Source organism: Salvelinus namaycush, chromosome 8 (assembly GCF_016432855.1).
Source record: "Salvelinus namaycush isolate Seneca chromosome 8, SaNama_1.0, whole genome shotgun sequence".
Taxonomy (NCBI): Eukaryota; Metazoa; Chordata; class Actinopteri; order Salmoniformes; family Salmonidae; genus Salvelinus; species Salvelinus namaycush.
Genome location: NC_052314.1, coordinates 23214056 through 23241937, shown reverse-complemented (window position 1 = coordinate 23241937; position 27882 = coordinate 23214056). Strand labels below are relative to the sequence as shown.

Genomic DNA, 27882 nt, shown 5'->3' with positions numbered 1-27882 from the left:
GCGTTTTGACAGCTTTGCGTCTTCAGTTTGGAATCGTTGGAATATGAGAAAAGTTACAATTTCGCCTTCAGCCTTACTGTCATTCTTTCACCCCGGTGAGTAGGTTGATTGAAAAGCCACGTTACCAGTCTGTATTTATAGGCCTACAATCAATATTGCATTTTGACTGTCCACGCATTGTGAACTAAATGCGATTGCTCGACCCACGGCTGTTGTTGCTGTTTGGGTAGCCTACCTTGGGGACGTGAGGATGGATGCCTCGTTCCAGGTTGGACAGAATAAGCATGCTTGATTGACGCCGCCCTGCGGTTTTCGCACTTTAGCACTGTTGGAATAACTTCAAAAGTACTTACCGGGTTTAGCCGGCGTGATGGATCAAGCACATCTAGCGGTTTCATTCACATCCTCAGAATGACTCAATAACATAATATTGACTCACAATTTCAAATGCATTTCCTATTAGTGCAATATGATCATATTTTTGTCTTTCTCTTTTCAGATCCTATGATGTGGAATGCTTTGTGACTGTGTGGACACATAACAAAACGGTGATGACTAGAGACATGATTGTCTCAACAATACAGTCCCAGTAGAGAGCAGAGTGGAGAGGTGTCAGGAGGAGATGAAATTTAACTGAAGACCAACTTTTCTCTGAGGAGCCCATGTCTCCCGTTGGGCAAATATGATGGAACTCAGACACTCCCAAATCATTTGGAATAATTGTGAAAGTAGCAGCCTGTCAAACGCAACAACCTATTGGACTTGACAAAAATATAGAAAAGGGGGGGCAAGGGTAGGAAGGTTGAAGAATGTTTTTGAATTTCAGAAGGATCAGAAAATGTCAATGTGTGCAGCTGGTGACGACATGCTTTGTCCTGTCCGTGTTGATGGTGTGCTGGGAGCAGCTGGACCACCATGTGGTGAGCCATATGAAGTCCTACTCCTACCGCTACCTGGTCAACAGCTACGACTTCATCAACAAGAGCTTTGGCATCAGCCAGAAGGAGGCTAAGAGCCAGAGCAACTTCCCATACCTCATCAACCACCATGACAAGTGTGACAGCAATGAAGTGCTGTTGCTGCTGTTCGTCAAATCTTCCCCAGAGAACCTGGAGAGGAGGCAGGCCATCCGGGCCACCTGGGGGAATGAGGCCTACACCCAGAGGGAGTTGGGGGCCACCGTGAGGGTGGTGTTTGCCCTGGGGGTCCACCCCAACCCCCAGCAGAGGGGCCATGTACAGAGGGGGCTGCTGGGGGAGGACCAGGTCTATGGGGACCTGGTCCAGCAGGACTTTGTTGACACCTTTCACAACCTCACCATCAAACTGCTGCTGCAGTTCCGCTGGAGCCACAACTACTGCAGCCAAGCACGTTTCCTCATGTCAGCCGACGACGACATCTTTGTCCACATGCCCAACCTGGTGCACTACCTGCAGGGCTTAATCCGTCAGGGGGCCCGGGACCTCTGGGTGGGCCACGTGCACAGGGGAGCCCCACCTAACCGCCGGAAGGACAGCAAGTACCACGTGCCTTATGAGATGTACCAGTGGCCATCTTACCCAGACTACACGGCGGGTGCAGGGTACGTTGTCTCAGGGGACGTGGCTTCCAAAATCTACCAGGCCACTCTGTCCCTCAATGCCTCGCTGTACATTGATGATGTGTTCATGGGCATCTGTGCCAACGCCATGGGGATGTCTCCCCAGGAACATGTTTACTTTTCAGGGGAAGGGAAGGCCCCCTATCACCCCTGCATCTACGATAAGATGATCACCTCTCACGGACACGTGGCAGATGTCCGGTACCTTTGGAAGGCAGCGACGGACCCCCAGATCCATGACATTTCCTCTGGTCTGTTGGGAAAGATGTACTGCACAGCAGTGAAAGTAATGCTCCTCTGTAAACCTTACTATTTAAATACCTACCCATGCAAAGCAGCATTTTCATAGTGTATTGTAAGGCTGCACAGAATGTCAGTCTTTATTTTCTTTTATATTTCAGTGTCTACCGCTGGTATCATTTTCTAAATAAAGACCAAACCCTTGTTCTTGAGCATATATTCACCACTCCTGCCTTGGCTTGATGGATACTGCAGTTGTACTTTGTGCTTTAGCTAATTGTGTGATGGTAAACAGACTGTTTGTGTTCTTGGCTGCATTCAGGAACATTTTGGCTGGCTGCATGAAGTCGTAAGGGAAGAATAATTTGAATAAATTACCTCACTAGCTGACATTAGGGTTTTTATTCAGTTTTCTATTGCTCATTGAATTAAACTGGTTGAAAGTGTACCGTCTGTATCCTACTAATTTTACCTTCACTCTTATCTCTATAGAGCCAACTCCTTTCTTCCCCCATTCCCTGGTTTCACTTCTCCTAAAATGTCAGGCTGCAAACCATGAGCAAACACAATTAGCTTTAAACCACATCCTGCTCACTAAATCATTCCATATGAACTCTGCTCCCCCATCTCTCCCTGTCTTAAAGTCTGGGCCCCCCAATAAGGTAACATACAGCATTTAGTGACTGCAGAAAGGAATTCACTGTGAAACTAACTACTCTCTGAAATAAGCTAACTAACCCCACCTTCAAACATAAAGCACTTCACAATGTTTGCTAAGGGTCTTTAACATTCTCTACAATTATAAATCTGGCATGAGTAATAAAGAAATTTGAATGATTGGCAGTGAAAATGTGGATTTAGTATGGATCTCTAGCGGCCCTAGCCTACAGCAGGGGTTTCCCAAACTCTGTCCTTCATTTACTTCTTGCGGTTTTTATCTGATGCTACTTTATGCTCCAAAAGAGACATTGTCAGGGACATCACAGCCTATATGTGTTTTATGAAAATCTTGTGTACAAAAAAAAAAAACTATTGCATAAATACCCAGAACTGTTACAGGACATTTAAACATATCAGGTGACATACCATATGTACATAAGCTGCTGTACGTCTCATTTCAATGTCATGCAAATACACATGGCCTACAGTGACTGCTTCTAATGCCTGTGCTTGGCAGAGGGGAGTGCAAATATCATTCACTTCCTGTGCCCATTTTATTTCTGTCTTTCAGCCACATCCCTTTGAGCCACTTTCTCACTAGTTCAGAACCTCAAGAGATTTCCAAATATAAAAACGTCTGTTGAGTCAGAGATTGTACCCATGCAACAGGGAGTACACTCCTACGAACCGTAACAGTTACAATAAAGACTTATTGAGTATTAATAAACTTAGTATGCTCCATATCAGGAGGCACTGTGCAGGTTGAAATTAGAGCAGGAGACATTCCACACAGTCATACAGTGTGTGGTCACCTGGGTGCTAACAGTCAGCCGGCAGCCTTTGCCTCAATAAAAGTCTATCTTCATCATCGCTACAAGCCCTTTCTTCAGACCACTGTACTGTAAATGCTATGCTCTCCTAACCTCGTCTTTCAATTTTCACTCTCTCTGTGACCTATTTCAAAGTTTCTTCAACTAACACCAACTAATGGTTGAGGAGAAAGCAGTCCCTTGTAAAATGTCATAAACCTCAACACTAGCAACAGTGTGTGTATGCAGTGGTTTTGAAAAAGAGCAGAGAGAAAGAAACAGATAAGATACTGTATATGGACAGAGAACAGAAAGAGACATTTACCTCCGTCTGTTTGAAAGACTCTCCTCTGTCTCGTTCGTCACCAGGACGTGGCTGGAGCCTCCCTGGCTTGCCTCATGCATTACCTCAATCTGAGGACACAAACACACATTGTTGCAGTCATGGACAGGTGAAATGGTGACACATACTGTATATACCTTGGAGGCCCCTATTTCCTTTCAAACGTCACCCTCATAGTCATAGTGCTAACATTTAGATAAGATGAGAGAGGCTTATCATGCATGACTAGAACTTTATGCAAACTGGAAATCATATATCCTGAGGCTGCTGCATTTATTGTAGCTGGGGATTTTAACAAAGCTAATCTGAGAACAAGGCTACCTAAATTCTATCAGCATATCGATTGCAATACACGAGCGAGTAACACACTCTACCACTGCTACTCTAACTTCCGCAATGCATACAAGTCCCTCCCCCGCCCTCCTTTTGGCAAATCTGACCATGACTCCATCTTGTTGCTCTCCTCCTATTAGGCAGAAACTAAAACAGGAAGCGCCCGTGCTTAGGTCTATCCAACGATGGTCTGACCACGCTTCAAGATTGCTTCGATCATGTGGACTGGGATATGTTCCGGGTAGCCTCAGACAATAACATTGACGTATAGGCTGACTCGGTGAGCGAGTTTATAAGGAAGTGTATAGGAGATGTTGTACCCACTCTGACTATTAAAACCTTCCTTAACCAGAAACCGTGGATGGATAGCAGCATTCGCGCAAAACTGAAAGCAAATACAACCGCATTTAATCATGGCAAGGCAACTGGAAACATGACCGAATACAAACAGTGTAGTTATTCCCTCCGTAAGGCAATAAAAAAGCAAAGTGTCAGTATGGAGACAAAGTGAAGTTGCAATTCAACGGCTCAAACACGAGACGTATGTGGCAGGGTCTACAGACAATCACGGATTACAAAAATAAAACATTGACGTCTTGCTCCCAGACAAATTAAACAACTTCTTTGCGCGCTTTGAGGACAATACAGTGCCACCGACACGGCCCGCTGTGGGCTCTCCTTCTCCGTGGCCGACATGAGTAAAACATTTATGTGTTAACCCTCGCAAGGCTGCCGGCCCAGACGGCATCCCTAGCCACGTCCTAAGAGCATGTGCAGACCAGCTGGCTGGTGTGTTTACAGACATATTCAATCAATCTCTATTCCAGTCTGTTGTCCCCACATGCTTCAAGATGGCCACCATTGTTCCTGTTCCCAAGAAAGCTAAGGTAACTGAACTAAATGACTATCACCACGTAGCACTCACTTCTGTCATCATGAAGTGCTTTGAGAGACTAGTCAATGATCATTTCACCTCCACCTTACCTGTTACCCTTGACCCACTTCAATTTGCTTACCGCCCCAATAGGTCCACAGACAATGCAATCGCCATCACACCGCACACTGCCCTATCCCATCTGGACAAGAGAAATACCTATGTAAGAATGCTGTTAATTGACTACAGCTCAGCATTCAACACCATAGTACCCTCTAAACTCATCATTAAGCTTGAGACCCTGGGTCTCGACCCCGCCCTGTGCAACTGGGTCCTGAACGTCCTGACGGGCCGCCCCCAGGTTGTGAAGATAGGAAACAACATCTCCACTCCACTGATCTTCAACACTGGGGCCACACAATGGTGCATTCTCAGCCATTTCCTGTACTCTGTGTTCACCCACGACTGAGTGGCCACGCACGCCTCGAACACAATCATCAAGTTTATAGAAGACACAACAGTGGTAGGCTTGATTACCAACAACGCGACAGCCTACAGGAAGGATGTGAGGGCAGTGGAGTGTGGTGTCAGGGAAATAGAAAGAGATGATCGTGGACAAAAGAGATGATCGTAGACTTCAGGAAACAGCAGAGGAAGCACCCCCCTATCCACATCGACGGGACAGCAGCAGAAAAGGTGGAAAGTTTTAAGTGCCTCGGTGTACATATCACCGACAAACTGAAGTGGTCCACGCACACAGACAGTCTGGTGAAGAAGGCGCAACAGCGCCTCTTCAACCTCAGGAGGCTAAATAAATGTGGCTTGTCACCGAAAACCCTCACTAACTTTTACAGGTGCACAATTGAGAGCATTCTGTCGGGCTGTATCACCGCCTGGTACGGCAACTGCACCGCCAGCAACCGCAAGGCTCTGCAGAGGGTGGTGCGGTCTGCATAATGCATTACCGGGGGCAAACTACCTGCCCTCCAGGACACCTACAACACCCAATGTCACAGGAAGGCAAAAAATATCATCGAGGACAATAACCACCTGAGCCACTGCCTGTTCACCCAGCTTCCATCCAGAAGGCGAGGTGAATCAAGGCGAGGTGAGGTCAGTACAGGTGCATCAAAGCTGGGACAGAGAGATTGAAAAACAACTTCTATCTCAAGGCCATCAGATTGTTAAACAGCAACCACTAGCACAGAGAGCCGGCTGCCTACCTACAGACTTGATATCATTGGCCACTTTAATAAATGGAACACTAGTCACTTTAATAATGCTACTTTAAAAATGTTTACATATCTCGCATTACTCATCTCATATGTATATACTGTATACTGTATACTGTATCCTTCACTATCTATTCTTTACTATCTACTGCATCTTAGTCGATCTGTCACTGCTCATCCATATATTGTATACGTATATTCTCTCATCCCATTCCTTTACTAGATTGTGTGTATTAGGTTTTGTTGTGGAATTGTTAGATATTATCTGTTAGATACTGCTGCACTGTCGGATATAGAAGCATAAGCATTTCACTACACTCGTAATAACATCTGCTAACCATGTGTATGTGACCAATAAAATGTGATTTGATTTAGTATGGCACATTATTCCTATTTATCAGACAGACGTGATGTGGTCAGGGCAAAAGGTGCGCAATTGATTTGAAACTAGGGTTTCTCATCCCCGCAGGGTTCCCTTGGGAAAGGCAGGGAACAGAAGATGTCTGAAACAGGACACCCCCCATGACTTCTTCTCCCAGACTCCCATTGACCAAGAGTTATGTTCTGATGAATTATACAAGAAGAATTGGCAGAACACTGTCATACAAATGGACCAGTGGCTAGCCAAAAAAAACAGATGGTTGTTGTTGTCAATGAAGTTGAACCATTTCAGGTTCAATTGTCTAGAGGATGTCCACAGGTCTTACCTTGAGGCTCCCTTTGACTTTGCGGCTTACATTTTTCCTTTTTGCAAGCTCAGCTTCCGTGGGCTGCTTTGTGGCACTAGAGTTCTCTGAGATCCTTCGACTGAGTGCTAGAAATGGTTACAGAACAGGGATGGGAAAAGGAAGAAAGTATTTTTTTTTATTAAGTGGAATGTTTGACATGAAGGCATAGAGACATCTAGGGATCCTGTTTGAAACATCAGGCGTTCTGCCATTCTCTCTGTGTGGAACTGTCACGTTCGTCGTAACGAGGAGACCAAGGCGCAGCGTGATTAGAATACATTCTTCTTTATTTAACGAAGAATACTGAACAAACGTGAAGCTAATATGACTAGTGCGAACAGGCAACTAAACATAGAATAACAACCCACAAAACCAAAATAGAAAATGGCAATCTAAATAGGATCCCCAATCAGAGACAATGATAAACAGCTGCCTCTGATTGGGAACCAATTCAGGCCACCATAGACATACATATACCTAGACATACTAAAACCCCATAGAATTACAAAAACCCTAGACAGGACAAAAACACCTCGACAATACAAAAACTAAACCAACCACCCTTGTCACACCCTGACCTAACCAAAATAATAAAGAAAACAAAGATAACTAAGGTCAGGGTGTGACAGGAACAACAGCAGGAGGCCCTGGCCCAAAGCTATGTCCTCCTCCTGTAGTAGGTTGAGTACCACAGTGAATACAATAGACGTCCTTTAAAAGCCTCAAGAAGTAAGGTTTTAAATACATACTTTGTCTTAAACTAGAAAATGACTGTGAAGTACAGACTATGTTTCAGTTTCAATAGCAATAAATAGGCTCTACAATGATCTTTCATTACGGGCAGGTAAAGTTTGTGGTTAGGTCATGTGGGGGGGAGACCATTACGATGGAAAGAGGTTTGAACTTTGTATCTGTGCCATTATGGCGTATGTGACAGCATGAGCAGCACCATTGACGCTATCTCCATTTTAAAGTAGTCTGTTTTCTTCTTATTTTGTGTTTGAAAAAAGTGTAAAGCTAATATTGGTGATTTACCGCCACAAATCTTGTGTCATTACTTTATTGTGGCCACTATATGGCAGTGATATAGCTTAAATTAATTTACAAACCATAGCACCTAATTTGAAGAAGACAATGCTCTGATCATTGGCTGATTGCTGCCAACCCATAGGAATCCCCACCCAGTTGATTACTTTAAAATGGTGGATGCTCTCAATGGCAATGCCAATGCTAAAAGGGGTTATATCTAAGTTGAGTCCTTTAACTATCTCTATGGGGGAGACTTACCAGGGGCAGGGCAGGTAGTCCTGGGTGTTTTGTGGGGCGCAGGCCGTTTGGGAGAGGACTCAGGCCGGGGGGCCACAGGCTGGACGGGCCGGGTCTGTTTGACTGACAACTTCTTCAGACTAACCTGTCTCTTCTCAAACATCTCCTGTACATCGTCCAGCCTCTTTAGAGCCTTTTGTACATTAGCCTGATGGAAAGCACAGATCAGGGATCAACAAATAGGACCATTGTTCTTCTGTAGGCTGACAACTCCAGGAATTAGGATTCCATGAGTGAATTTTTAATTTTATTTCACCTTTGTTTAACCAGGTAGGCAAGTTGAGAACAAGTTCTCATTTACAATTGCGACCTGGCCAAGATAAAGCAAAGCAGTTCGACACATACAACAACACAAAGTTACACATGGAGTAAAACAAACATACAGTCAATAATACAGTAGAAAAATAAGTCTATATACAATGTGAGCAAATGAGGTGAGATAAGGGAGGTAAAGACAAAAAAAGGCCATGGTGGCGAAGTAAATACAATATAGCAAGTTAAACACTGGAATGGTAGATTTGCAGTGGAAGAATGTGCAAAGTAGAAATAGAAATAATGGGGTGCAAAGGAGCAAAATAAATAAATAAATACAGTAGGGGAACAGGTAGTTGTTTGGGCTAAATTATAGATGGGCTATGTACAGGTGCAGTAATCTGTGAGCTGCTCTAACAGCTGGTGCTTAAAGCTAGTGAGGGAGATAAGTGTTTCCAGTTTCAGAGATTTTTGTAGTTCGTTCCAGTCATTGGCAGCAGAGAACTGGAAAGAGAGGGGGCCAAAGGAGGAATTAGTTTTGGGGGTGACCAGAGAGATATACCTGCTGGAGCGCGTGCTACAGGTGGGTGCTGCTATGGTGACCAGCGAGCTGAGATAAGGGGGGACTTTACCTAGCAGGGTCTTGTAGATGACCTGGAGCCAGTGGGTTTGGCGACGAGTATGAAGCGAGGGCCAGCCAACGAGAGCGTACAGGTCGCAGTGGTGGGTAGGATATGGGGCTTTGGTGACAAAACGGATGGCACTGTGATAGACTGCATCCAATTTATTGAGTAGGGTATTGGAGGCTATTTTGTAAATGACATCGCCGAAGTCGAGGATCGGTAGGATGGTCAGTTTTACGAGGGTATGTTTGGCAGCATGAGTGAAGGATGCTTTGTTGTGAAATAGGAAGCCAATTCTAGATTTAACTTTGGATTGGAGATGTTTGATGTGAGTCTGGAAGGAGAGTTTACAGTCTAACCTGACACCTAGGTATTTGTAGTTGTCCACATATTCTAAGTCAAAACCGTCCAGAGTAGTGATGCTGTACGGGCGGGCAGGTGCAGGCAGCGATCGGTTGAAGAGCATACATTTAGTTTTACTTGTATTTAAGAGCAGTTGGAGGCCACGGAAGGAGAGTTGTATGGCATTGAAGCTCGTCTGGAGGGTTGTTAACACAGTGTCCAAAGAAGGGCCAGAAGTATACAGAATGGTGTCGTCTGCGTAGAGGTGGATCAGAGACTCACCAGCAGCAAGAGCGACATCATTGATGTATACAGAGAAGAGAGTCGGCCCAAGAATTGAACCCTGTGGCACCCCCATAGAGACTGCCAGAGGCCCGGACAACAGGCCCTCAGATTTGACACACTGAACTCTATCAGAGAAGTAGTTGGTGAACCAGGCGAGGCAATCATTTGAGAAACCAAGGCTATCGAGTCTGCCGATGAGGATGTGGTGATTGACAGAGTCGAAATCCTTGGCCAGGTCAATGAATACTGCTGCACAGTATTGTTTCTTATCCATGGCGGTTAAGATATCGTTTAGGACCTTGAGCGTGGCTGAGGTGCACCCATGACCAGCTCTGAAACCAGATTGCATAGCGGAGAAGGTGTGGTGGGATTCGAAATGGTCGGTGATCTGTTTGTTAACTTGGCTTTCGAAGACCTTAGAAAGGCAGGGTAGGATAGATATAGGTCTGTAGCAGTTTGGGTCAAGAGTAACCCCCCCCTTTGAAGAGGGGGATGACCGCAGCTGCTTTCCAATCTTTGGGAATCTCAGACGACAAGAAAGAGAGGTGGAACAAGCTAGTAATAGGGGTTGCAACAATTTCAGCAGATAGTTTTAGAAAGAAAGGGTCCAGATTGTCTAGCCCGGCTAATTTGTGGGGGTCCAGATTTTGCAGCTCTTTCAGAACATCAGCTGACTGGATTTGGGAGAAGGAGAAATGGGGAAGGCTTGGGTGAGTTGCTGTGGGGGGTGCAGTGCTGTTGACCGGGGTAGGGGTAGCCAGGTGGAAAGCATGGCCAGCCGTAGAAAACTGCTTCTTGAAATTCTCAATTATAGTGGATTTATCGGTGGTGACAGAGTTTCCTATCCTCAGTGCAGTGGGCAGCTGGGAGGAGGTGTTCTTATTCTCCATGGATTTACAGTGTCCTAGAACTTTTTGAGTTTGTGTTGCAGGAAGCAGATTTCTGCTTGAAAAAGCTAGCCTTGGCTTTTCTAACTGCCTGTGTATATTGGTTTCTAACTTCCCTGAAAAGTTGCATATCACGGGGGCTGTTCGGTGCTAATGCAGAACGCCATAGGATGTTTTTGTGTTGGTTAAGGGCAGTCAGGTCTGGAGAGAACCAAGGGCTATATCTGTTCCTGGTTTAAGGGAGCACTGCACATACCTTGACTTCAACGTTGAGGACTAGCTCATACTGGTTGTGGATGTTCTTGAGGTCACTCAGTTGGTTCTCCTTGGCCGTCTCCAGGAACTTCTCAATGTCCTGCAGGGCTGCCTCAGCCCCTTCCTGGGACTGGCACTTGTCCACAGCCTGAGAGGCCAGCAGGTACACCCCCGACTCACACCACTGGTTCACCTGCAACCAACCGAGAACACATGGATGAATGAACAACTACAGTAGGTACTGTCTAGGCTCCATATCAGTAGTATATCTAAGCTCCTTTGCATGGCACTAATGTATATTTTGAACTACTAATGGTATACATGAATGGCATGTATAGTTGTTTAGGAACCAAAAAAGAAGGTACTGATTATTGTATGGGACAATATACTGAACAAGCGTTTTTGAAACAGATAATGAGTAAATGTATGTATTGCTTTGCTGAAAAAGTGGAAGTACCACTGACCTAGACGGAAGAGGGAAACTTTGTGAAAGTTATTTGAATTCATGAGATCATGTGTAAATGACATGTATAATCATGCAAACAATCTCTCCCTGAGGACATTGCCTTTTCTGACAGCAATATAGAGATGAGGAGCCTCTTATGTTATCCACCCCACCTTGTCTATGCCTTTGTGTATTTGGCGTGATTTGGAGAGGACGTCGTACTTCTTCTGGGCTTCGTTGGTGAAGTCATCACAGATGTGTCGGAGCTCCACACACTTGGGCCGTATGGAGTCCACAGAATAGTGGTTGCTCTGAATCAGCTGGTCCCCGTGTAGGGCATGGAGCTGGGCCTTCTCTAACGACTCCTGACATGCATCAGACAGAGATCCATTCATCTCACATGATCACATTCGTGTTAGGCTCACATTCAATACAATCCAAGGCTGATGATCACGTGCTAAGCAAGACATAGTGGATACATTGTGCTTTGTATTGTATTGTAAGGTTTAGATGTTACATCTCATATAACGTTTGTTATGTGACTGGGCTGACCTGAGCCTTCTCCTCTAAGGTCTTGAGGTCCTTCAGTAACATCTCTACCAGGGTGACACAGTCCCCAATGTCTGACAGGGCTGTCAGAGTCGCCATCAGACTGTCCAATGACACTTTCACCTGGGGAGGGGACACAGAGAGAGCAGGAGGTTAAGGATGTATGTACAGTATTTCCAAACACATATGCTTGAGAGGAAGCGCTATATACTGTAAGTGTGAAGTTGCAAACATAAAAAAGCATGTGTAACTAAAACTGAGAAAAGTGAAGGGTGCGCAACTATTTTTGGACAAGGTGTTACATTGTAATGGCTACTTCTAATTGCTGTCTCTGGGGGAACACAAATAGCCAGGCTGTGTTCTGTCCAGCTTTCTTTGTTAACGTGATTAAGCTCAACCCGCTGACTACAGCAGTCAGCGACTCTGTCACAGAAACATACGTACCTCTCGGAAGTCATGCTCAAAATGGCGTAACTGTAGGCACTGCTCCAGTTTGAGGTGATGTTTAGACCAGAACTGTTCAAACGCGTTTTCTGTCTCATCTAGCTGGGCCAACAACCTGAAATACAACATGGACATATGACATTATATGCAGCATCTTTATCCACCTCTGGAATATACTCGTAGTGAGAAATTCAATAAGTTAAATCATTTGTGAACCGAACACATACAAATGATTTAATTAGGAGCTTCCATCTCCAGTAGGTCCCAGTAACCAACCTTTCCACAGTGGTGTGGTTCTCCATCTCGTCTGGGTTTAGCTGGTGGTTCTCAGACTTGGCAGCCTGCTCTTTGATACAGCCCAGTAGAGTGGTTCCCTGTTTCATCGCTAATTTCAGTTCATCCTGTCAAAATGAAAGAATTCATTAAATACCATTATAAAGCGGGTGGTTCAAGCCCTGAATGCTGATTGGCTTAAAGGTTGGTAACCAGTTTATAATAGCAATAAGGCACCTCAGGGGTTTATGGTATATGCCCTATATACCACGGCTAAGGGCTGTATCTAGGCACTCCGCGTTGTGTCCTGCTTAAGAACAGCCCTTAGCCGTGGTATATTGGCCATATACCACACCTCCTCTGGCCTTATTGCTATTATAAACTGGTTACCAACATAATTAGAACAGTAAAAATACATGGTATACAGTCTGATATACCACGGCTTTCAGCCAATCAGCATTCAGGGCTTGAACCACCCGATTTATAATGGTATTGCTGGTTTGGGAACAGAATACTCTGATTATTATCTAGGCCATTGAGGTTGTGGTTAAACTACAATGCCACAGGCTATGATAGAACCCATTCCCCGGTGTATTTGATCACACTACTGTATGTGAATGTAACTAATAGTAAACTAACAAATATCAACACAATCTTCAGGTGTTGAGGATGTTAGCCATGAGTACAAGTGAACCATTGTAGGAAGCCAGGTTCAGTAGTATTATGTTGACGCTGAAGCAGAGCCCCACCTTGAGTTTGTCGTGCTTCTCAGTGTGAGTAGTGAGTAGGTCTTTGGTGCACTGCACATCATTGGGCAGCTCCGTCTCTGCCAGGTCTGTACCGAACTTCTGCAGCATTTGAGCCGTGGTCTTCACCGTCACAGCAAAGTTCTCAATGGCCTGACAGCAAAAACACACACACTTGTATTGTTTCCAGTGAGTCCAGAGAATAACTGGTGTAAGGCCAATGTCATGGTAACTCACTGTCCGGCGGTGGATCCACTGGCTGTGACAGTAGTCCAGGTTCCCACCAAGCTCACATGTTAGCTGGCCCTTATCCACGTAGCCATATAAGTCAGATAGGGAGTTGAGCATCACAATCTGTAGGGAAACAAATTCACATACATTACTGTGTGTTATAGATGTTCGGGCATCTTCTGCATTATCAGTCTGGGTTTTCTCATCTGATTTTAGGGTTAGACAATAATTGTCACGGCATAATGTTAATACAGGCTTCTGTGTTTTTTGGTTTACTCCATTTCTCTATTTCCACTTCCTCACCAGATGCCTTGACTTGAATTCTACAACACCTGAGTAAGGATGACACACACGTGCGAGGTGGTGAGGAGTCTGAGGAGGAGTTGCAACTTTTATCTTCGAAAATGTGTACAGTTACAGTATACTGTAGGTGTCTGGGGATAATGCAGAAGAATTGGCCTTCACCAAAAAATGAATGAAGTAAGGGAAATACAGGTGCATGTTGTCACATTCTACAGCTTTCCATAAACAAGGAAAACATGCAGTGAGTACATAGTCATTGTTCTAGCAGTTAGTTTACAGGTGAACATCACACTCCGATGCAACACTCCACATGACATTAGGTCAATCACTATCTCACACCCAGACACAGAGGAAAGGTTTCTAAGAGGATCTACGAGTTGGACAGGGTGAGTGGTAGCGAAGCATTCTTACCGGTACCTTCATTTTAAAGTCATCCCGGTGCAGCTTAATGCCAATGTCAGCGATGGCCCTCTGGAAGAAGCGGGAGGGCCTTAGAACCAACACCAGCTGGAGGTTCCCTGGAAATGCTCCCTAGTGGACACAGGTACAAAACAGCTTCATACCGTCTCATAGCCTTGTGTGGAGTTAGCCTTGTGTGGAGGGAGCTTTGCTCTGCGCTTACTTTCAATTGAACATCTCAAGAATTTGCAGTAGATTATACTCCCCCAAAAATTATTCATACAATACTTCCTGATATAGGCGCATTGGTAGCAATAATATTTTACAATGTTACATGATGCTGAGATAAAATTGCTTGGTCCCATTCTGTCTTGGTCCCACAGTGAGGAGTTAAAGCACAAACAGACTGGATAACCAGGCAAGAGATAAAAGCCCTGTCTGAAGTGAAAGATGGACATCGTCCTACCGCTATCCGCGTCAGCGAGGCCTTCACTGAGCTCCATTTGTCCCGCCTGCGGTCGATGATTATAACAAAACCGATGCTGGCCACGTCCAAACTAGACAAAGGAAAGATGGAAATAAACACATGCGGTAGGTGAAGCTATCCAAGCATGCAGTCACAATACATATCCAAGAGGGCACTACAGTACACTGCTGTGCTCTGTCTCTGTACAGTTTAAACAGAGTTTACACAAAATCACTTCAGCGCTCTCTGAACCAGGCCATTATAGTTAACAGTGTTAGAGGAGCTGTGTAAACTTGTGTATGTTCGGGGTCTTTTACAGGGAAGAGGTTTTTAAGTGAGGGCCATTAACATTCTTAATGTGTTACTCTGACAAAAAGGTGAATATAGTTGCTCATGTCTAACATCTTAATGTGTTTTCTGGCCTAATATAATTCCTACTAACTGAGCAACTTTTGTGTATTTTCCTGGCTGCGAGCAGCTGACATGAGGCAAGATTAATGGTCCTCACGATGTACCGTGAGAGAAAGAATTACATCCCAGATTGTGCCACAAATGTCATTGGAGGAGAGTTTTTCACAAGACACATTTCTCAGGATGTGGAAAAAAATTGAAAACGAATTGAAAATGCTACACCTCAAGAAATGTGTCTTGGGAAGTACCTTTGGATTTGCGGTTGGATGGGAGTAAGCCAGAACCATATCCCATACAGAGGGGATGTAATGGCATTTCCTACTGGGCACAAACTAGTTGGATCAACATTGTTTTAACATAATTTGTCAATGTATTGTGACATGGAACCTCCGTGGGAAATAATTGAATTTGAAAAAAGTAATCAACTGTTGTTTTGAGGGTGAAATGTCAACCACAGGATAATGTCATCATTATGTCATAATCAAATTTAAACATAGACAAACCTTGTATAAAATATGTTGAATTTGTACCTTTAAGACCTCAGAGTCTGTCACACCCTGGCCTTAGTTATCTTTGTTTTCATTTATTATTTTAGTTAGGTCAGGGTGTGACATGGTGAATGTATGTGTTTTTGTAGTGTCTAGGGTGGTTGTAAGGTTAGGGGGTTTATTAGAGTAGTTGGGTTTATGTTTAGTATAGAAGTCTAGCTGTGTCTATGGTTGCCTGAAGGGTTCTCAATCAGAGACAGATGTCATTAATTGTCTCTGATTGGGAGCCATATTTAAGGCAGCCATAGGCACTAGGTTTTTGTGGGTAATTGTCTGTGTCTATGTGTAGTGGTTGTGTCAGCACTATCTGGAGTTATAGCTTCACGGTCGTCTGTTTGTTGTTTTGTTTCATTTTTTCTTCTTAAAATAAAGAGAAGATGTATTTTTCACGCGCTGCGCCTTGGTCCAATCTCTCTCCCTTCGACGATCGTGACAGAGTCCACTATCAGAAAAAAAACGACAGGCTGGGCATCCCCTCCTACTGGAGAATTGATCTATTTACAGCTCAAGGCCAGCCCTGCTTAGCTATGATATTTGTCACTGACTATTGCCAATATTAGATCATGAGAGTGGTTGTTGAGAGATCTCCACTTAAAAACGAAATAGATTCACTGTTGCTATTGAAGTCATTCCAAAGGGTAGGTTTAACAGAGAAAATGAAAAGTGACCGTACTTTCACTCATATATCATCATTGATGCTATTCAGGACTATATACTGTAGCATTTGCAGTCATCAACAGCAATTGTTTCAATTCAACCCAGAATTCAACAACAAAAAAAGAAAATACAATAGGCCAAGGGTTTCAAGCACCGTTTGATTTCAAATGTAATTATATTTTGTGACATTGAATTATGTTTGGTTGTCAACGCAACCAAATATAAAAATTTGAAGGAGATGCATCTTCTGCTTGGATAGTTCCATCTGTGCCACTAATTCAATATTATCTTACAAACTAATGCAACATTCAACCTTAAAATAAGTAATACATCCATGGCCACATTGAGGTTTCTCTAACTATAAATGTGTTATTATGTAATCATATAGAGCATGCATGTTCAAGACAGCATGCATAGGTCGTTGCAGGTCTGTGGAGATCATCACAATTGCTGTAATAATCTGCACAGAATGTCAAACGGCATTCACCACTTGTACTTTTAATGTAATTTCAAATGCAATCCAGGTCATTTGGTTCTGCTTTTAGATGGAGCTCAGTATTCATCTGTTGTATAAATAAATAAAATATCTGATATTGTATTCACATTAGATTTTCTTTTAAATGGTTGAAAGCACATCGATAGACATTTGGGTGACAACTAAACCAAAAATGTGAAATTGTTTTCCCATTCCAGATGGTTGAAAGCACAATGATCACAAATTGGAAATTCAACTAATTTAGGGCTGTCTTTTTGAGTGGGTGACAGGTTTTAATCTCGCTGATCAACGTCTCAACCAAATGTTACCCCATTATCCACGTTGAAATTATGTGGTGTACCCAGTGGGTTACGTCTATATAAACCAATGTCTTTCTTCAAACCACACTCTTTAAAAGCATTGCATCACTGTGCTGCTATAAGCATCACTTTTTAACCTGCTATTACCAAATATATAGTAGCATTCAGTGCCAGATCCCCGGAACAGGATCTGGCAGCTCTCAGTTTTGGACTGTTTTGTTCCAGAACCCATTTGCCAGGATCCGGTACCTCTCTTGGCATACGTTTTTTTTCCACTATTTGCAATGTAATAAAAGCAATCAGAGCAATCAGAGTTAGTTCAGGTTGACTCCTCTGTAATTATCCTGCCCATTAAACATCGTAATGTGAAAACATGCCTGATATTCTAAAAATGGATTTGTGTTGTGCCCGCCCGGGTTTATGGTTTGCGCAACATTGTAGCCTATGTAGACCAGAAGCGAGCCTGTATCTCTCACAGATCGAGAATGAGATTCACTTTCTATGATCTCTCTCTGCTCTGATAGACATGATTCTGCAACTCATCTCTTCAGCGTTGCACTTCCTCATTTCTTTCCTTATTGAATCACAGCCGCCGAAGGGTACTGGAGGTGCTGCAGCCCCCCTGATTAATTGAAATAGGCTACATTTGCCAAAGTTATAGAATTACTCCTGTCTGATCATAAATACATAAAATAAATCAGAATGCTAGACCAGGAGTAGGCCTATAATTTAGCAACAGAGGATCAATAGTTTATGTAAAAAAATATATATAACAAAAATGCCTAGCTGTGGATTGTGTAGCCCAATCACTGGGCATAGCCTACAGTCGGGAAGGTGCTGGAAATCGGTCAGTGAACAGCATGCAACCAAAACAGGCCTTTCGCAAATATTTATAATAGGCCTACAATTGCGGGTAAAACACAGGTTGTAAAGCAAATGGATCCTGCTGTAAAGAGACGTCTAATCTGTCCGTAGGCTACCAAATTATCAACTTCCAATTAGCCCTGTTAAGGGCTGGGCTGGGCAGGGCTAATTGTTTTACAAAGTCAAACAAGAGAGAGAGGCTTTTGGCAGGAGCGCATCGGCCATGGCTGGTGAGTGAGCTCTGCATCATTGGGTCAGTCAGTGAAACTGGAAAGCTTTTTTAGAGTATAATTTCCTCCTCTAATTGTATAATATGTGTCTCCAAACACCTAGGCCTAGGCTATTGATGGATTCGAGACAAGGTCGTTTTAATTGATCTCAGATTCTCAGTTTGTCAGTGTTAAAGTAGCCTGTCATTTCGATAATTTGTGAGGTATTAAAAAATATTCTGCTAAAGTCTCCAGTCATCTAAAATGATGAAGAATTGCATGAAATACGTTTATAAAAAGGTCAACTTTTTTCCCTGACCCTAGGCTACAAAATATTTGCCCAATGTGTGCAACTTAAGCAAGCCCGTCTATTCAACTGCTATATGCCAGTATGCAAAAGCTATGATAATACATGCAATACTTTATTCTTATATTTTTTTCATGCGTTCTGGTCCCTCAGAGGCCCCAGATCACCCCGCTCTTGGGCTCACTTTTTGTTCTGTCACCTCCCAATTTACAAATTAAGCACTAAGCCTCTGCTCTCCACTGTGTTCTCCACTGTGTTCTCCACTGTGGGAAAATAAAGTGCACCAAAAGTGCTATATTGATCTGAACTGCATAGGTGAATATGCATGGTTGGAAAGAAAGCTTTAAATGCATTGCTCCTACTATACCTGGGGATGCTGGTCAGATATGTTACAACATTCTGGAAGTCCTCCGCTACGAGGTCGCCGAAGCCTGAGTACTCAGGGAAGGTGATGATTGGGGCACCATCTTTCCCTCTTCCTCCTGCACACAGAGGGGTAAAATAATTGGTTGTTATAAATGTGTCCGTTTTGTTACATTCATTCGTTTACACCAGACATTGACAGGAAAATAAACATTAATTGGATGCAGTCCTACATTCAGCTGTTACAGATATTATTGGTGGCTGTCAATAGAAAAGTTATATTTAAACTAATTAACCACAAGGTGGTAGCATTGGGTTAAATAATGTCAGCATTGTTTGCCAATGTTTGATATAATTTGATAATTTTTTGACAATTAAGTCATTATTTAATTATTTGAAACATGAAACTTAACAAGTTTGATAAGTGAATATGTTGCTCTAACTGAAAGAAAATGTTCTTATTAAATCCTGAAACAAATGAAGCAGCCATATTATAATGCATGATCCTATATCTCTACAATGAGAGATTGATCAGTCAAAGTGTATCACTATGAGAAAGCATAGTGGAGCAGCAAGGCCACCATTTATCTAAAGTGTTCCACCTCACTCAACATCATGCCCCCAGTGCTTGCATTCATGGGTGGAGATCGGGGACTAGGGTTTGGCCTTATTATCTAGGTAGAATTCTTCTCAACATCAAAACAGTTCCGTTTAGGATGACAGAGGGGAACTGCTGTAAATGGTATTTTTGTGCACGGCCTTTATTTGCCCGAGGCAGTCTGATTTTTTACTTAAGGCTTGTGTCTGGGCACTCGCTTTATTTGGACACATTACTCTCATTCCTGTGGAGCACATCAAGAAACATTGCCTTTGATATTATTGGTGAGGTAACGGTACCTCTTTACTTTCAACACGCATTGACTAACTTCTCCTCCTCTCCCTTCTCTCAGTCGGTTCTAAAAATGTACCAATCACACAGACAATCATAACACCCTCCTCCCAAACTCCAACGCTGTCACTGTCTTTGTGCTAAAAGCAGCATTTTGTTCATTTCCTGTGCCATCTCGCCTGCCATCCATCCCACAGGGTGACATCTCACCTATCAGTCCTCCCAGCCAGACACATCCAATTACCTGCTGATGGCAGAAGAATCCATACCTGCCACCACAGGAGATCCTTACACATGTCAGGGCTTGTTGTCTACTTCTCTCACTGACAACAACACTACATCAGATAATAATCAGAGTTAGAAAATACAGCGCTGTCTGGAAAACTCCAGTAAGCACCACCTCTTCAGGTATAAGTACTGCCTGAAAGTAATAGTGGAGGAAAACCCATTGAGAGACCCACTGAGAATAAAAAAACAGCTTGCGGTGTAGGTCATAAAACATTCTTGTGTTTTTTCCAGAGTAAAATTACATAAGTCTGAAAGCTAGCTTTTCTGAGCCAGGGTTTTTTAGACTGAGGCATAAGCTTGGCAGAAGTGCAGCAGGCCGACCCCTGGTGGTTTGACATGGGTGGGAAGGAATGGAAACAATCCCTGTGGAGGCAGAGGCTTAGGTGTGGACGTTCCGCCCAATAACTACCCACAACTCCCTCTGTTATTGTCCCAGCTTAGGCCCTACACCTCTGCCACTTCTATGTCTCCAGTAACTAAAATATGGATATGCCAGAAGATTAAGACTCATTTATTTGTGCTCCAAGAAGGTTATGAGGGAAATAACGCAGAGATGGAAAATGTTTGAGAGAGTCTTCTGGGTTGATCTGTGAGCATACAGATATGATATAGGGGACTCAATGTTCTCACATACGTGTTAAAAAGACTATACAGTACTGTATGTGCAGTTGAAGTCGGAAGTCTATATACACCTTAGCCAAATACATTTAAACTCAGTTTTTCACATATCCTGACATTTAATCCTAGTAAAAATTCCCTGTCTTAGGCCAGTTAGGATCACCACTTTATTTTAAGAATGTGAAATGTCAAAAATAATAGCAGAGAGAATGATTTATTTCAGCTTTTATTTCTTTCATCACATTCCCAGTGGGTCAGAAGTTTACATACACCCAATTAGTATTTGGTAGCATTGCCTTTAAATTGTTTAACTTGGGTCAAACGTTTCGGGTAGCCTTCCACAAGCTTCCCACAATAAGTTGGGTGAATTCTGGCCCATTCCTCCTGACAGAGCTGGTGTAACTGAATTGGATTTGTAAACCTCCTTGCTCGCACACACTTTTTCAGTTCCGCCCACAAATTTTCTGTAGGATTGAAGTCAGGGCTTTGTGATGGCCACTCCAATACCTTGACATTGTTGTCCTTAAGCCATTTTGCCACAACTTTGGAAGTATGCTTGGGGTCATTGTCCATTTGGAAAGACACATTTGCGACCTAGCTTTAACTTCCTGACTGATGTCTTGAGATGTTGCTTCAAAATATCCACATAATTTTCCTACCGCATGATGCCATCTATTTTGTGAAGTGCACCAGTCTCTCCTGCAGCAAAGCACCCCCACAACATGATGCTGCCACCCCATGCTTCACGGTTGGGATGGTGTTCTTCAGCTTGCAAGCCTCCCCCTTTTTCCTCCAAACATAACAATGATTATGGCCAAAGAGTTCTATTTTTGTTTCATCAGACCAGAGGACATTTCTCAAAAAAGTACGATCTTTGTCCCCGTGTGCAGTTGTAAACCGTAGACTGGCTTTTTTTGGCGGTTTTGGAGCAGTGGCTTCTTCCTTGCTGAGCGACCTTTCAGGTTATGTCGATATAGGACTCGTTTTACTGTGGATATAGATACTTTTGTACCTGTTTCCTACGGCATCTTCACAGGGTCCTTTGCTGTTGTTCTGGGATTGATTTGCACTTTTTGCATCAAAGTACGTTCATCTCTAGGAGACAGAACACGTCTCCTTCCTGAGCGGTATTACAACTTTGTGGTGCCATGGTGTTTATACTTACGTACTATTGTTTGTACAGAGGAACATGGTACCTTCAGGCATTTGGAAATTGCTCCCAAGGATGAACCAGACTTGTGGAGGTTTACAATTTTTTTCTGAGGTCTTGGATGATTTATTTTGATTTTCCCATGATATCAAGCAAAGAGGCACTGAGTTTGAAGGTAGGCCTTGAAATACATCCACAGGTACACATTATGACTCAAATTATGTCAATTAGCCTATCAGAAGCTTCTAAAGCCATGACATAATTTTCTGGAATTTTCCAAGCTGTATAAAGGCACAGTCAACTTAGTGTATGTAAACTTCTGACCCACTGGAATTGTGATACAGGGAATTATAAGTGAAATAATCTGTCTGTAAACAATTGTTGGAAAAATTACTTGTGTCATGCACAAAGTATATGTCCTGACCGACTTGCCAAAACTATAGTTTGTTAAAACTTCTTAATAGGGGGCGCTGTTTTCACTTTGGGAAAAAATTGTGCCCAAATTAAACGGCCTCGTACTCTGTTCTAGATCATACAATATGCATATTATTATTACTATTGGATAGAAAACACTCTGAAGTTTCTAAAACTGTTTGAATTATATCTGTGAGTAAAACAGAACTCATTTGGCAGCAAACTTCCAAACAGGAAGTGAAAATTCTGAAAATGGGGCTCTGTGTCAGGGCCTGCCTATTCAACTGGCTTATATTTATGGATCTGTATGCACTTCATACGCCTTCCACTAGATGTCAACAGGCAGTAGAATGTTGAATGGGGTGTCTAGCTTGATGTGAGACTGAATGAGAGCTTTTGGAGTGACAGGTCCGCTCTTTTGTCAGTATTCAACTGCGCACCAGGGAACCTCACATTGTCTTCTGAAAAGCGTTAGGTATACACGACGAAATGCTCCGGCTCTGATTTTATTGGATACATATGAGAAAAACTTCATAAAGTAGGATTTTCAACCGAGTTTGACCAGTTTATTCGACGTTTATTGGGTATTTTTGAATTTTTCGTTCCAGGCGCAAAGATTTCTTGGACATGTGCCCTCCACATGGCTAGCCAAAGTTTCTAATTCGACAGAAGAAATGGACATTCTAAAACAAAACAACGATTTATTCTGGAACTAGGACTCCTTGCACAACATTCTGATGGAAGATCATCAAAAGTAAGAGAATATTTATGATGTTATTTCGTATTTTTGTGGTTTGTGTTGGCTCCAACAAGGCGGAGAATTGGTGAGCGCTGTCTCACAATATTGCATGCTGTATGTTGTACTAAAGTAATTTTTTTAAATCTAACACAGCGGTTGCATTAAGAACCAGTGTATCTTTCATTTGCTGCACATGTATTTTTTTGTAAAGTTTATGATGAGTTTTTTGGTTAGATTACGTGACTGTCCAAAATTTCTCCGGACCATTTGGTGGATCATAGCAACGTATTCACAATATAAACCAGGATTTGTAGCTCTAAATATGCACATTTTCGAACAAAACATAAATGTATTGTATAACATGATGTTATAAGACTGTCATCTGATGAAGTTGTTCAAAGGTTAGTGATTAATTTTATCTCTATTTGTGGGTTTTGTGAAAGCTATCTTTACGGTGAATAAATGGCATTGTGTGTTTGGCTATTGTGGTGAGCTAATATAAATATATATTGTGTTTTCGCTGTAAAACACTTAAAAAATCGGAAATATAGGCTGGATTCACAAGATGTTTATCTTTCATTTGCTGTACAACATGTATTTTTCATAAATGTTTTATGATGAGTATTTATCTATTTCACGTTGCTCTCTGTAATTATTCTGGCTGTTTTGGTGCTATTTGTGATGGTGGCTGCAATGTAAAACTACGATTTGTAGCTCTAAATATGCACATTTTCGAACAAAACATAAATGTATTGTATAACATGATGTTATAAGACTGTCATCTGATGAAGTTTTTCAAAGGTTAGTGATTAATTTTATCTCTATTTGTGGGTTTTGTGAAAGCTACCTTTGCGGTGGAAACATGGTGAAAACATGGCGTTGTGTGTTTGGCTATTGTGGTGAGCTAATATAAATATATATTGTGTTTTCGCTGTAAAACATTTTAAAAATCGGAAATGATGGCTGGATTCACAAGATGTTTATCTTTCATTTGCTGTATTGGACTTGTGATTTCATGTAATTATATTATATGATATCCCTGTCGCGTTAGGCTAGGCTATGCTAGTCAGCTTTTTTGATGAGGAGGATCCCGGATCCGGCAGGGTGACTCGTTAGAGGTTAACAAGAAATTTGTGGAGTGGTTGAAAAACTAGTTTTAATGACTCCAACCTAAGTGTATGTAAACTTCCGACTTCAACTGTATGTATGTACACATTCACTACTTCCGCATCCCAAAAGTGGCCATTTCAGGCACTGAACAAAGCTTGTGAATATAGTCAGAGGAAATAGTTCACGGTGTAATGTGATAATGCTGTTATTGTCATGGAGCAGACCAGACAGAAGGCCGCTGAGGCGAGAACGGCTCATAATAATGGTCGGAACAGACCAAATGGAATGGCATCAAACACCTGGAAACCATGTGTTTGATGTATTTGATACCATTCCACCGATTCCATTCCAGTCATTACCACAAGCCCGTTCTCACCAATTAGGGTGCCACCAACCTCCTGTGACCTCTGTCCACTCTGGGACAGGAAGTCATTAAGAGGCACTCCTATCGATCAACAGTATTTTAAAAAGGTTCAAGTCTGCTCACAACTCAATCATGATTTAAGCTCAACACCGGAAATGGCCTTTTAACTGATAATGTGACTCGAAAGGATATGATACATTTCCTTTTTCTCTCCGCGATCCAAATGAATCATGAAACATTGCAATGGTTAGTACTATAGAAGTGATCACATCTCTCTAAGTGAGCATAATAATAGTCATTTTCATCCTTCGGACATCCATCTTTCCTCCTTCATAAAGGGAGAGGAACTACAATATCTGCCTGTCTGTGTGTGAGGGAAGCAGGATTAAGGAGAGGAGACAGAGCCCCTAGATACATACCTGAGAGCAGGGCAAACTGCCGGTGCAGCTGCTCTATGATGTCGACAGCCAGCAAGGGCCTGATCTCTTGCTGCATGATCTCATCTGGGGAGGGAAACAGGAGAATGCCTCCAGTCAGCAATCACAATATCATAGGAGAAAGAGCAGTATTATTAAAACACTAGCGTACAACATGTCCCAACTAATCAAGCCCCGAGGCCATACCCTGGCCCAATCATCATCAGTGGACAAGCCATCTACATCAGTGGAGGCTGCTTAGGGGATGACGGTGCATAATAATGGCTGGAACGGAGTAAATGGAATGGCATCAAACTTCTGGAAACCGTGTGTTTGATGTATTTGATCGCATTCCACCTATTCCACTCCAGCCATTACCACAAGCCCTCGCTCCCAAATTAAGCTGTTACCAACCTCCTGTGATCTACATGTCTGACTAGTCAGCTCAGTATGATCTGTGGAAAATGAGGGCAAGGCTGGGCGCTGGACCTTTCCACAGTGTCTGTTCTCTCTCCAACAGTGGTCTCCATGTGTAACGCTGCCCCTCGCAGTCAAGACCTTTAGCTGTGAATGCAGATGAGCTTTGTGTGCCTTTGTTAGATTTCCATTACAAGCTGCAGTAGCGACTGTTGCCCCCTTTCACACAGATCATTCTTTCATTGTGTTGTTCCTGTAAGACTTAGTAGCTATTCTGGATGCTTGGAGGGGAGGAGGGGAAGGAGGGTTGATGAAGCTCCATCAGTCTGCCTTAATGGTTTGGGGTCACCCTGGCCTGAAGCACACTGCAGCTAGCTTTTCACTGTGAACAAAACACCCTCTGTCTGGCCATGGTATAAAGGAGTGTATTAACACAGACTGCACTTTATCCAGTCCTGGTCCTCCAGATGTTTCCCTATAGTCAGATCACGTGGTCAGGATAAACTCCAGGCCCTAGTCAGTCATATCTGCTGTATTGTTAGTCTGGTGGGTGTGTTGTCCACACAGTGTTGATTCTGTTGCAGGTTGTGCCAGCAACATGTGGAGACACCATGAAATAATGCCTTGGCAACACAGAAGGGCGCCATTCTCTGTGCTCCACCCACCTCATCCCAGTGTTCAGCTCACCTTTTGCAAGGGAGCCTACAGCCTTCTCCATTTGCTCCAATGAGCAGAAACACACACATTCACTCTCAGCTACAGGAACACATCTACTGGATATGAGGACTTACAGTACATACTGTATTTTCCCCTAATCCAAGCTGTGTGGTAAACTGAATGAATTTATTATTGTGACGTGCCGTTAATGAGATATTCAAGATTGTTGATCGCATAAGGGTCAAAGTGCAATGCAATATTGTCAGATATGAACTTGACGGACAACAATATAACAAACTCAAACTTGTATGATTCCCATTTGAGAGTTGTACTGTATGCACCATTTTCTCTGCCTGGAGAGTACATCATTTATTTAATAAATGTTTAACGTTAGTTTACCTCAATAAACTATACGGAGGGCAAGCAGGTTTCCTTTTAATCATTAGCTATGGTGAGTTATATGATCATGTACAAGGTCCTTGAATTCCTTAAATCAAGTAGCCTACTTCACTTTACCCTACCTTCCCTCTTAATCTATTTAAACAAAGGCTCAGTAAAGCTAAAAAAAAGCATCATTGCGTAGCCTACTAATTAACAACATTGCAGCTGTTGTGAAATAATGAGTAGAGGACTGGATAAATGACACAAGCAATTACAACAGATGTTATATATTTGTAGCCTACATAACTTTTATCACGCAACAATCTAATTTTCACACAGTTGGCACCAGGAAAAAAAGCCTGAAGCACACTGGCATCTCCCCCACAGAAAACTGCAAAACAACTGAGGCATTTTGTCCCTCAGCATTAACTACGGACAGACAGGCAAGAGTCCCTTGATCTCCTCAGAGGAAATGCTGAAGAATGTCTCAGCCTCTTGGTATACTGTTGTAATGGAAATCAAGTCTAGGACCAAGGCTAGCAACATGAGTGACAACAAACGTGTGTCTCTGTTTGGCATGTAAACACCCTATAACTCCCGACAGAGAGCCAGCCAGCGAGCGAGGGGAGTGAAAATACCTTACCTATGACAGGTCTGGTTCTCTTCATCGTAGTGCCACTATAGTTGGGTGTGAGGAGAGAGAAAAGTCACACTAATCCAGGCGACGGGGGTAAATCACACAGCCAGCAGCGGAAGTTAGTCAAAACAATTTTTTCAACCATTTTCATCCCCTTTCTCCTCTTCGGACTTCCTGAGTAAGTAACCCAAGACACACACATTCCCCACTTACACACACCCGAACACACACATCGCAAAGTATTTTTCTAAGGAAGGAGTGCATCTGTTCCTTTGGGCAATTTTTTCAGCCCCAGCTGTGTCTCACAGCTCCACTCTATTCTCTCACAAGACTCTCTCAGCGCACAGCAGCCACACAAGCAACCTATCAGGACTCAGGGAGGAGGGAGAAGGAAAACACTGCTTACTGCCTCTTTAAGTGGGGGGCAGCCCCAAATGTTAACTATACTTCAAGAGAAAGAAAAAAAGAAAGAGAGGATCAAATCAGAGCGTTCTGTGTTGTGCTCTGGTGTTCTCCTCCCTTCAGCATCATCCCTCTCATTAAAGTCACGTGCTGACTGTGCACCCCTTTCTGATCTGACTATGTCCTTTCCTGTATCTCCTCTCTTCTCCCCCCTCCCTCCATCCATCCCTCTTCTCTAAGAGCAGCTGCATGGGAAGACAAGGGTGTTTATGGTCCTAGAGGAAGTATGTCCCAAAACACCAGTGGCAGCTACTGAGGCATTGTATGTTAAATAAGCAGCTTTCCTTCCTATTGTACACTGTATTCCAAAATAGTGAGATTCACTGAAACGTGCTGTACAGTTTGCCACATGAAATGTGTTACAATATTCGCACAAAGGACAACATGAAAACCATTCTGTTGTAAATCCGATTAAATGTTTTAATGGACCTATATGTATTATACAATTTCATAAACACGTAATTTAAAATAATCTCACTCCATGTGGTACTTTGAATCTATGTCAGGGTTTAGACTTAAAACTCTACCCTTTATTTTGTAA

The 27882-nt window shown here is 42.9% G+C and overlaps 2 protein-coding genes across 2 annotated transcripts in view; one reads left to right on the top strand and one right to left on the bottom strand.

Moving 5' to 3' along the window:
• The window catches only part of LOC120052527 (guanine nucleotide exchange factor DBS-like), a 65982-nt gene extending 38753 nt beyond the window's left edge, over nt 1-27229 (bottom strand). The window contains exons 1-15 of the mRNA XM_038999493.1: nt 26886-27229; nt 24791-24874; nt 18804-18918; nt 14646-14736; nt 14198-14311; nt 13484-13600; nt 13250-13399; nt 12504-12628; nt 12228-12342; nt 11787-11906; nt 11408-11599; nt 10791-10982; nt 8107-8293; nt 6799-6905; nt 3635-3723 (exon numbers count right to left, since the gene is read on the bottom strand). Coding sequence (XP_038855421.1) covers nt 3635-3723; nt 6799-6905; nt 8107-8293; nt 10791-10982; nt 11408-11599; nt 11787-11906; nt 12228-12342; nt 12504-12628; nt 13250-13399; nt 13484-13600; nt 14198-14311; nt 14646-14736; nt 18804-18918; nt 24791-24874; nt 26886-26910 — 1823 coding nt within the window. The 5' untranslated portion in view covers nt 26911-27229. The remainder of the gene's footprint in view (nt 1-3634; nt 3724-6798; nt 6906-8106; nt 8294-10790; nt 10983-11407; nt 11600-11786; nt 11907-12227; nt 12343-12503; nt 12629-13249; nt 13400-13483; nt 13601-14197; nt 14312-14645; nt 14737-18803; nt 18919-24790; nt 24875-26885) is intronic.
• Nucleotides 505-2087, top strand: LOC120052528 (lactosylceramide 1,3-N-acetyl-beta-D-glucosaminyltransferase A-like). Its single transcript, XM_038999494.1, has one exon. It carries the CDS (start codon nt 810-812, stop codon nt 1947-1949), a length of 1140 nt encoding a protein of 379 aa, XP_038855422.1. The 5' UTR covers nt 505-809; the 3' UTR covers nt 1950-2087.
• Nucleotides 27230-27882: the final 653 nt, after the last annotated feature.

Excerpts from the sequence above, each read along its gene's own strand:
- LOC120052528 (XM_038999494.1), top strand. The coding sequence starts at position 810 with ATGTTTTTGAATTTCAGAAGGATCAGAAAATGTCAATGTGTGCAGCTG.